General features: G+C 37.3%; 1 protein-coding gene across 1 annotated transcript in view; it reads left to right on the top strand.

The window, feature by feature from the left end:
* QKI (QKI, KH domain containing, RNA binding) overlaps positions 1 to 1,965 on the top strand; it is a gene marked incomplete at its 5' end in the record, with an annotated part of 11,027 nt that extends 9,062 nt beyond the window's left edge. The window contains one exon of the mRNA XM_010083927.1: positions 988 to 1,965. Within this exon, the coding sequence (XP_010082229.1) occupies positions 988 to 1,004 (17 nt within the window). The remainder of the gene's footprint in view (positions 1 to 987) is intronic.
* Between the last annotated feature and the right edge of the window lie 9,551 nt (positions 1,966 to 11,516).

Here is an 11,516-nt window from a genome sequence, read left to right as displayed (position 1 = left end):
GAATGTATATGAAATGTCAGATTTTATTGTATTTGCAGAGTATTAGCTTTGAAAATGAATAAAGAGAGCTGTTTGTAGTTTTAAAATGCCTTATTAGTATCAGTTAGATATTTTCTCTATTTTTGATGTACTTAGAGCTTTTTAAGTATAGACTTTAAAATGGCAGGACTTTTACAGTGTTTACATGCAAGTGCATTTTATAAGTGTCCTATATGTGTAAAATAGTATTTCGAACGGGAAAATGCTGGCTAAAGTAGCAGGCTGAGCGTTTTCCTGGTTCCCACGATGATGCCTTCATTGCTAGACTACAGTTTAGTATTGCTTTGTATCATGAGGCCAAGAAATTCCATGTTGTTTGTAAATAGAATAAATGAAAGGCAATAAAAAATTTATTGATCAAAAACCCTTTGTTTGGCCCATAGTTTGTTGAACCAAATTGTTTCTCTAAGTCCAGAATTCCTTAGATGACTCCATTCTCTTAACAACCAGTTATTAATAATCACATCCATCATTAATAGTTGCTTTAATGCTTGCACCTGGGGAGGTACTAATGCTTAATAGCAGTCAGATACTGATGCTGTGCACTGACTGTTGTTCCAGAAATCTTCTACCCAGTTCCAAAACTGTTCATTGTTTTTTGTTTTCCAATTTTCCTTCATCGACTGCTACTAACCATTAGTCGTTAGTTGTATTTTATCTCTATTTCTCCTGTTAACCGGTTTTGTGGGAGCGGGCTTCTCCTTCACGTGTCCAAATCATGATGGAGGGCTGTCATGATTTTATTGCATTCTGTAGATGGTGTCGATCAGTATGTCAGAATTAAACATGCTTGGTTTTTTTTATTAGTTGTGATTAGTTTTCATGTTGTCATTAAGCCGTCACTAGCTGGAACTAATCTCTTCTCTATCTTTTCTTTCTTTTTTTTTTTTTTTTGTTTTTTTGTTTTTTTTGTTTTGGTTTTTTTTTTGTTTGTTTCTAACCACCCAGCCGCCACCGGCAACTAACCTATGACCTTCTGACCTCTGAACTCTTCACCCAATGATGACCTGACCATGCCTGCCTGCTGATCAGTTAACTGGTAAACGCCTTTGCTTGCCTGTCTTCAGTGCAGCGAGCTGGGGCACTTGTCCGTTCGTCTTACCATCTAACAAAACAGACAAAGAAATTGTTGTCCTCCAACTCCACTTTTTGTTGTTCTCCTGTTTGGGTGAAAGTGGTTCTAGAACCTGCACTGAATAGTAGTAAAGCAATAAGGTCCAACTCATCCCTCCGCACTGATCATCCTCTAGTGTCCTGCCCCAAGCGAACGGTAAGGAGGCCTCGCACGAGATGGAGACAGATGTCCCTTAACTACCCGATGACAGAGGCAGTTACTGTGAGAGACTTCTATGAATATTTTTCTTCTCAAAAAAAAAAAAAAAAAGTCAAAGCTCTCTCTGAATGTACTGTGTGATGATGCATCATGCATGAACCTTTGGTCAGGGATGTCATTGGGGAAGGGATTCCAAAAAGTATTCAAAATTTGATATGCTGTTTAGTCACTACCAGTGCCCTCAAAGGGCAGATGTTGCAGCCTTTTTTCTATTGCCTGCCAAATTGGACGTTTTAAAGGAAAGTGTGCCATGAAATGCAGATTACGATGACTTTTCAGAACTATGTTAATGCAGAGAACAAAACAGCAACACTATTAAAGCAAAATCTGAGTTTAAATTATTTTAACCATATTTTAATCTCCTCGGAAGATTACATGAGAACAAGGTACATGCATTATGTGTCACATTACTGGGCAAACTGTTCAAATATTTTTTTTAAACCTCCCTGTATAGAAAAAATTTCATTAAGGATGTAAAAGCCATGCTTGCCTATTTGCTGTATACATGTAATGAAATTGTAGATAAAAGTGTAGTGCATTGAAACAAAATGAACAAAAAAGTAGATACTTTTACTATACAAGGGTGCTGGTGCAGAAAAAAATATATTTTTGGAAATGTAGCATTTTATACTTTCAAGTGTTATAAAAAAAGAAAAAAGAACAAAGAAACCCTTTATTTCATTAAATGATTTTTTCTGGTGGTTGTCGAGAAACAAAAGACCAAAAGAGCCTTTTAGTCTTTCTTTTTTATTTTTTAAGTATTGGAATAAGTCTAAAGAAAAGGAAGTGCCTTATTTTCTTCATGGTCATTTAGTCAAATGTCTTGTATAATCAGCTTCTCCCTCAGACAAGTTACTGCATGCCACTCAGTCGCCCAGTATGTGAAAGAAGCTGTGAGGAAAGACAAATGATGAGTTGACCATATTAATTACCTGATTTTTGCCATACTAGTGTGATGTGACTTTGCCAAAATCTCATTATGTAAAATATTTGCTAAGTTTTTCGTCAAAGCAGCCCATCGTTATTTCAGCCACTCTACCTTTTAAGTCATAGCAAATGCCGTACTTGTGCAATGTAAACCAAAGGGTTCTGCGACACAGACTTGTCTCATGCTACATGGGACTGTTAGCTGACAAACGTTTGTAGAGCTGGAAGTATGTCATTTTTGTTCGAGGATGGAGAGGAGTTTTCTTGGTTTTGGTTGGAGTAAATATCCATCAAATATAGTAGGCTTCGGCGTCACCCAGAAAACTGGTGTTCTGTGGATAACGACAATGAAAGTGCGTAGCTAGTTTTCAGTTGTAGCCTGAGCATGTCTCCGGTTTTCACAAGCAGCTCCTGCTGTGGCAAGCAGCATGCGAGTTATTTATTTTTCAGCTCTTCTTTGACTGTTGTTAGATGTGCCCACTGGCTTTTCTGCATGAGATAAGCAGGAGAGGGACATCAGCTAATTGTTTGAAGTCCAGCTATACTTTATTTTTGACCTTTATTTCCGCCTGAGATTCATATAGCCGGGCAATTGCAAGAGCTGAAACTGTTTGAACGCACAGTATTTAATTCGGAAAACATTTAAGTATTACTTCGTGTGGGGCGCAGTACTAAACTTGGCAAATATCAGGTGATAACTTTATTCCCCTCTTGTCAACTTAATCTCCTCCTGCAAATCTTCACAGCTTCCAAATGAAAGGTCAATAGTAAGCTAAGAGGGCTTACCTTTTTAAGCACCTGCATGGTGACCTCATCTTACATCTTGTCTCACCTGGAAATAATTATCAGTTTATTTACTATGCAATAGACATTCATCCTTTCGTATTCAGCTAGCTTTTCGTTTATGGTGCCACCGGCTTTGTCTTCCTGTTACACATACCGTTGTGTTGATTTTACTTACAGTATATGCTGTGCCATTTTGATTTTATTTTGGTTGGTTGGTTGAATAAACTTGCGACACTCGAACATTTGAAGAGAGATTTGCTAAAACAGTACCAGTATTTGATCCAGTTTCATCTCAACTATGATAAAACTTGGACATTTTACACGTTTATCAAAGGTCTCTTACTGGGGGGGATGGGAAGTGTATGGAATAGATGTGTGACATGTGAAAGTAATGTTTGCTCTGAACAAACTTCTGAAAACTTAGTTGACAAAATTTTGGATCAACTTAAAAAAAAAAAGCATGACTTTTGAAATCTCTGAATGCCTTGGTTCTCAGTATTATCATTCTTTAATGACTTTTTCTTTATTAAATAAGTAGTTTTAAGACTTCTTTCTGACAGTATTATGTAATTTTTTTAGAGTGGGTAGATGGGAGTGTCGCTTGTATGTAACCGTACAGATGACATGTATTTGTCTATTCTTTATTATCTTAGTAGTTTCATGCTATATATGTACCATAACCAACCTATTGCCTATGAGAAACATGTAAGATAATGTATTTACAGCCATTGTTACAAGTTTATAATGTATTTTTCTATCTTGTTTTATATGTATGTTATATAACATTCAAAAGAATTTTTTTCCTGATTGAGAAAAAAGGATACAAAATGCAAAACCCACGATTTTGATAACTGAGAAATTGCCAATTGTTTTGCAGTACTTTATTATATTGGGAGTGTTGTCTTTCTTGGGCTTTTAGTTAGCTACTGGATGAATACATTAGACATATTTGGGTTTTAGTTGGGTTTTTACATAGCTTGCATTTTAATTCTTTGGTTCTTTGCTGTTTCTATTAACCCATAGCATTATTTTAATAAATGTTATAATACCAACCTACTAACTCTGGACTATGTCTGTTTATTAACCATTATGTGTTTAATTAAAATAAACAAATAAAGACGGAAGAATGTAAAGTCTTGAGTTACTGGACTAACCCTGAAGAACGTGACCACAGATAACACAACGTGACTTGTTTTTATGTTGTTTGTCGGCTGACATTCTGCACACTACTATTAAGTTGGCTTTGGTCATTCTGGCCTTTTACCTTGGGGAATAGGAGCCAGTAGAAATGGGAACAAAGTAGCATTTTTTGAGGCATTCTTGTAGAGTCTTGCCACTTGCCTTTCAGCATCTGCATTACTAATTCCACACTTTCTTTTTCCTTCTCTAAAATAATTGCTGTCGGCTCACAGCAAAAGAGCAAAGATGCCAGTGTATTGGTAAACCGTGACAGTGTACGGAAACCAGTTTGATTCTTTGTTGAACCATTCAGAGGTTGCAGTTCATCTCATAGTAATTTGTGATTTGTTGGTTTTGGCACCTGATTCACTGTTGCATCATGAGATATTTCTAAGCACAAAATGCTTCTAGATGGAATCGCCATACATTGACATACAAAATCTGGCAGTTTTCCTTGACAAAAGTGCCTTATTTTCTTCATGCCACACTCTTTTCAAGTAACTTTTTTTTTTTTTTACTACTTCTATAGTCTATCAGTATTGCCTAGCTCAGGGGAGTACAATTTCTGTAAGCCAAAGGACAAACTCCATCATTTCCTAATGACTGCAAAAAGTACCAAAATATACCTTTCGCTAAATTACCAAGCAACAGCCATTTCAAATTGCACGGCTGCCTTTACGTGATCTCTGTCCCTGTGGATGACTGTAGCAACATGAATGCAGGGAATTGAAATGGTGAAGATGCTGTTTGGAATGTGCATCTATGCAAATAATAATATTTTTACAGAAATGTTTCTCTTTTGTAAAGTTTCTGCTTTCTGAGGTTCCTTTACATATCCTGGGTTGTCCTCCTAGATTTGTAATCTGAAGTGGACAGTAGTTACAGCTAACGTAGAGGGAGATCCTCATGTAGATCACTCTTCAGATATCAACAGGTTTTGTGAAAGCCCAGGTTTTTTTCCTGTAGATAGTAAAAATTCAAATGAGGAGTCTCTGCATCTGTTCAAATGCCTTCTTTAAGTTATAATGTTTCAAGCTACGTATCTTGAAATCCATGCAATATAAAACTTTAATTTTAAAAAGTTCTCAGAGTACTGGTAGTAATTAAAATAGAATGCATCTTTATTTTATGAAGGAAGAATAGTCTAGCTCTGATGAGGATGTTTGCTAGTTTTTTAATGGCATGGAGCTCTTTGTTTTACAAAAATGTATAGGTACAGCTGAAATATCAATGCATTTAGAATAGTTTCACTTGTACAGAAATTTTTTTAATAAATATAATAATAATAATAAAAATAATAAATCATGAATATGTGACTATGCTAAAAGTCAGCCACAGGCAGATGATTAAAAAATGAGGCATTTACAACAGATAACGTCAGGACCTTTTGACTGGATAATGGCACAAATGTCCTTTGAGAACCAATAATTTGTATTCCTAAAGAATTTTATCAGAGGCACACATTTGAACTTGGTAAAGTACTCTCTCCAGTATGGGTGAAACTATTCAGATGGGATAGAAGAATAGGATTTATATTGAAGAATACTTCTATTCCCAGGACTACTGCTTTTCTGTAATATTTTTTATTATTTTGTATTTTTATTAGATATGAACTACTGTCATACTTTGTCCACAGTGCATTTTCATCTCATTCTTCATTTTATGCAGTAGGGAGAGTTGCTGTAAGTTTTGAAGTACTTTAAAGCTGAAGGACAGCGAAAAAAAGGAAAACTCAAAGTTTTTTTACTAAGAATTGTTGTCCACCAAATGCATTTCTCAGTTTACCTAAGTGCCTGTCTGAAAAATTAACTATTTCATACTTTGCCTGCTTATAGGAAAGCCAAGCTATTTTTAGAACTGAAGCTGAGGATGGCTTCGGTGTTGCTACGTCACTGAAGCTAGGTTGTTCTTTGTTATTATTCTGGGGTTAAATTACCCTAACATTTTGAAAGATCATACATTCAAGTCAATTAGAGAGTTGCTGTTCCATCCAATAAAGTGGGATTTATCTGAGGGTCTTTTTTTTTTCCCTTTTTTTCAGTAGGTCAGAATATAAACCAAAACATCATAGAGCCTTTCAAAATAAAATTGAGCAATGCTATTCACTTCTTAACAGTGATCTGCTGTACTTTGGTACAACAAATTTGGTGTCTCAGAGTAATTCTTTTTGTGTTATCAATGCAGAATATATTTCATAAAGAGTCTTCAGGGACTTCTTTCAAATATTTTTAATGAAGATATGTTCAGTGTATACTGACAGTACTGATAACTTCATTTGAACATGTCTTCATGTCCAAAATCTGCATGTAACAAAAGGTTTATTCCCAGATTGTATTCTTTGAGGGACCACTGAAAAGGTTTCTGCCCTGAAAACGCAGGGAAACATTGAAGTGTGTTGCCATCCGTTAAGAAATTGCTTTAACCTGGGGGGAAACGCGAGTATGTGAAACCGAATTCTTTGTGTCTGGGTAAAAATAGCAGTCATAAATAGCACAGTATACAGAATGGAATCTGAGTAACACATTCCTAGGGTTGAAAGTACATAATTGTTATTGGAATGTCTATTTTGTTTTTAATACATTTGATATCTTTTTCTAAAACACTATTAATGGAATACTGTCCAAATAACACATGAACCAGAACATTAACACATGGTAATCAATGTTGAATCAAACTGGTTAACAAAAGTACAGTGCTCTTCCTTCTATGTGCCTGCGTACTAATTGCAGGTGGTGTGGTTCTGCATAGGAGGTGGGTGTTAGGCACAGCAGGTTGCGGTGCTGCAGTTTCTTGGTGCCAGCAGTTCGGATGTCCGTCTTTGACAGCAGACTAACTGGGAGGAATCTGACTCCCAAAGCAAAGATTAACTGAGATCTGAAACCTTTAGAAGAATTAATTGAAAAAAACAGCAACAGCAAAACAACACCTAGACACATATGCTTTGACTTGTATTATGGCAGTTTGTGTGAAACATTTAAGGTTTTGTTTGTGCAAAATAATGTATTCGGAGGGGGAAAACAAACATGGACATTGCCAAAACACATGTAAATAAAACACCATTTATGACTGTACATTATGTGCAATAAAGTAACTGGAAAAAGTGCATGTACTTTATCCTCAAAAGCAAACTGACAGCTCTCAAAGCTGTAGCTATAGTTTTATTTTCAGAAAAGTTAAATTTTATTCTGTATCGAAACAGCAGAATAAAGAATGTACATTTCTCACACTTCAATTTTCATTAATGCTTTTAGCAGTGTTTTGAAAGATGTTAATTGTCGGAGAGGCTTAAATTTCCTGGTAATCTGATTACGAGGGTGTGTTTTTGTTTAACAGTTGATTATTTCGTGTGCTGCTGTTGTTGTCTATAGCTGGAAATTAAGTAAGTATGCATTACATACCATAAACACGCAATACACCTTTTGAATATAGATATGTGGGTGCACCAATTCTACTCATTTCTTAAAGATGACCGGGTGATTTTAATGTTACTGTACTTCCATAATCATCCCTGTTACAATTATTTAGAGCAAATAAGGAAGAGGAGTACTACTTTGTAGTAAAGCTAAAAAACTGGTTTGGGGGGGAGGTTCTGGTTACTGTAGGAAATGAAGATGATAAATCTGCCACCCTACCTAGTATGAATCTAGTGAGAAACACGCTTTGCAGAAGAAATAAATCATGGTGTTTTGACATTAACATTTATGTGATGATGCCTGGTTATAGTTTGAGATAATTTCTTTAGCAAGGTATTCTTTGCTGAAAAGTCCTCCTACTTTAAACTGCTTAAATAAAAAAATTGTTTGCTTCAGAAATAAGTGTACAATAGATATGGTTAAATGTGTCGTCCTCAGGAGTCTGATACAACAGGGGAGAGGAGGCTAAATGCCAATGTTTAGATACACTTCCTCTCCTGTCACTGTGTCACTCTCTTGCACCTAGTCAGTAATCTCTGTTTATGATGACGTTCATGCTAGGAATTGCATTTCTTGGTCTACAAGTTGAAGTTAGATGTGGAATTTAATGGCTGGAAAATTTCTATTAACAGACTTTCACTGCTGTTGTACCAGCACTTTCTGCGTAAGTATTTTGGTATGTTTATGGAGGGTGGCCTAATGTTACTAGGTGTCTCCTGAATGTTTTTACTACAGTTACTGTCGTTCTCTTGAAGAAATACAAATTTAACCAGTATCTATATCAAAATAATGAAAGGTATTCATACCAAAGAGTGCAAAATGCAGTGCCTGGAATGAATGTTTTTCACTTTGACATTCAGGTCTACCAGCAAAAGTAGAAAGAGATATTATCCAATTATTTTCTCCGTATCCATATCAGGTTCTCAGTTAAAAATAGACACAGACAGCCAGTTCCTGTTGAGTTGAACTCTTCTAGAAATTATCTACCACAAATAACCAATAACTCCCCAAACTAGGCATTTTCAAGATTTTGTTATAAAATAGCATAGCATGTATTTGCCTTTTTAATGTCTGTCACTGCATTTTCAGACTGTTTTCATCTTCGGCAACAAACAAGGTTGGCTAGTTTGAATAGTGAACTGGATAAACTGAGAGGTGACGTTCGAGGAAAAAACGCCAAATGGGGACACACCTCTCAACATGCTGTCATTTCAGCAGCTCGGCAGTAATGAAGGTGTTTTCTCTGAATCTCATACATTTGTAAACCCTTAGGCAGGTAAGAGGCCAAGCAGAGAAATGCCTTTTGTTAGTGGGACCTTTGCAGAATAAATTCTGTCCATTTTCAGTTCACTGGGGGTGGCTTTTCTGAAACGGTTGGTGCTTCCCCTGCGCCTGGGAAGATCCCAGGTCCTCCTGCCATAGGTCGGTCACTCAGCAAGCAGTTGCCTCAGTGTTGCTTCTGGTTTGCTTTCATAGTCTCTTAAAACCTTGTCTTTTGTATCCAGATCTTTTTGTATCATGAAAGATGTGTCAGCCTCTACCTTGTAGGGCAGTGTTTCAAAGGAGTATTTTTAAAATTGAAGTTATTACAGTAAAAAGGTGGGTTGTGTGAGCAAGGATATTATGGGAAAGGTTACTATAAAATAAAGATACTAGGATCGCTATTTTGGAGTCTTGCTGTATTATGTGCATTAAAATTGCACAAGTAATAATAGCGTAATATTTGCTTGTTAGTTGTGTACACCTTCCCAACTATGATTTCCGGATTCTGTTGTTTGATAATTTATAACAATGGACAAGATGGTTTTCGTGGGGCTAAGAATGTACCTTGTACAGTTCAGAGGTAGTGAAAGGACAAGATTCTGCAAATCGCTCCCATGTCTGTGCCTTTTCAGGGAGCACAGCCCTTTTTAAAGAAAGGTTTTAAGGTCTTGGCCTCAGCTGTTAGGTCATACGTGCTAAAACTGTGACGGAGGGAGCACAGTTTATTTGCTAGCTTACCTGCTAATCTCCAAAAGTTTAAACATCTGTTACCAATTCTGAGATGTTACTGCGTGTTAATTGCCATGGCAGAATCCACATCTGATTTTGAACACTGGTGTAATGTGGAGACCTTCATGTGCATGCTCCTCTAGTAAATCCCTGGGTCATTTCCTAGAGAATGGATGCAGTACTGCAGAGGGGGTCCCAGGGCCATTGCTTGCGTGCCTTGTGTGACTTTTCCCATATAACCTTAGTGATGAGACAATTTTGATTCTTTCCCTGAAAGGCAGTGAATGAAGCAGATGTTCAGCTTTGTTTCTCAGAGAAAATAGGAAATGTATACCTATCTGGACTGAGAGATGGTAAAGAATAACAGTAATGTCAGAGCTTTGAATCCTGTCCTGAACAGATGAATAAAATTCCTTTGGACTTTATATGAGCCAGGAGGAGGAGACCAACCTGAACAAGAGCAGCATTGTCAAGAAGCCCGTGCTATGTTGACAAGTTCATCAGAGACTGTAGGCTGGAATTTTAAGTGAAGAAGATTGAAATTGCCTCAGTCCTTGAAGAGCTGATTTGCCATATCTTTTTTGGGGGGAAAATTCCTGTCCTCTCCCAGAACTCTTTGGTGTTCACAGAGCCTGCTGAGGAGTCCAGCACACAGATATTCTCCCTGATAAAGCTTTGTGTGCTGAGGTTGAACAGCTTTGAGCTTTTTGACCATAGCAATCCTGATATCGTTAGAATACAGTGATGGGTTAAGACACGATGCCCTTTACAAATCTAGATCTACTATAATACACAGTACATGCAAGGAGCTGGAAAAAGATGCAGTGAGGCTGCACTCTGTGTTACTGTTAAACAAATGTACGCGAGTGTTGCTGGATGTAGGAGAGGATACATGTGACATACACCATCTCCATTTGAGAGTTGAACCTAAAAATCAGGTGGCTTTTTTTAAATCCACATCCAGGTGCTGGATGTTGCCTTTTGTTTGTTAGTGTGGCTCTTCCTCGACACAAAAGTTAGCATACAAACACCAGATCTCCTCTGCAATCACCTGAGGTCCTGGGTGTTCAACTCGCAGGCTACTGTATGATTTTTGAAACCAAAATGCCTTAAAATAATTAACTTTGGTGCAAGAACAACAACATTTGCAGCCTCAGGCTTGTGGCTGTGAATGGTTCCATTTGGGATGCTGGTTTTGCAGTGAGCTTTCAGCTTGCTTCTGAAGGAAAAAGATAAATGCTGTTTGTGAGAAACAGAGCTTTGGGTTTCTTGAGCAAGATCCAGCGCTAGCAGGGAGGTATGAAACAGAAGCACCTCCTCAGCCATACCACTAGTCCCAGCAAAGCCCAATATTAGCTGATTTATCCTTGGTCACGCTCAACCACAAGTCAGCTGGCAGCCAAACGCTTTTGGCCAGCCTCAGTATAGAGGAAGGTGGAGAAGTGGGGATTTAGCTCCTCAGTCAAGACTCTTCCAAGATTTTATCTCAGTGAAGTCAACAACTACATTTCATTTAATTATCGTGTACATCATGGTGATAACAATATGTTCTTTTAATGAAGTAGGACTTTCACCTGCTCTGAATTTTTATTCAGACTTCTCTGTGTGAGGTAAGCTTGAAATAAATTATATCTACTCTGACAAGGGGCTGGTTTAAAACAAAAGTGAAACCCAGGAATGAAATAATCAAACTTCTGACTCCTTTTTTAGGAGGGAGGGAAGCAGTGAATAATGTTGCCTTAGAGCAGTTTCTCCCTTTTCCCCTTGCCGTTTGCTGTCAGTAATCACTGAGAGCCAGACTTGACTCCTTTTGAGTCAAGCCTCACTGCAGATAGCAGGTTGGGAAA

Source organism: Pterocles gutturalis, unplaced genomic scaffold (genome assembly GCF_000699245.1).
Source record: "Pterocles gutturalis isolate BGI_N339 unplaced genomic scaffold, ASM69924v1 scaffold15175, whole genome shotgun sequence".
Lineage (NCBI taxonomy): Eukaryota > Metazoa > Chordata > Aves > Pterocliformes > Pteroclidae > Pterocles > Pterocles gutturalis.
This window is presented reverse-complemented; position numbering and strand designations above follow the sequence as displayed.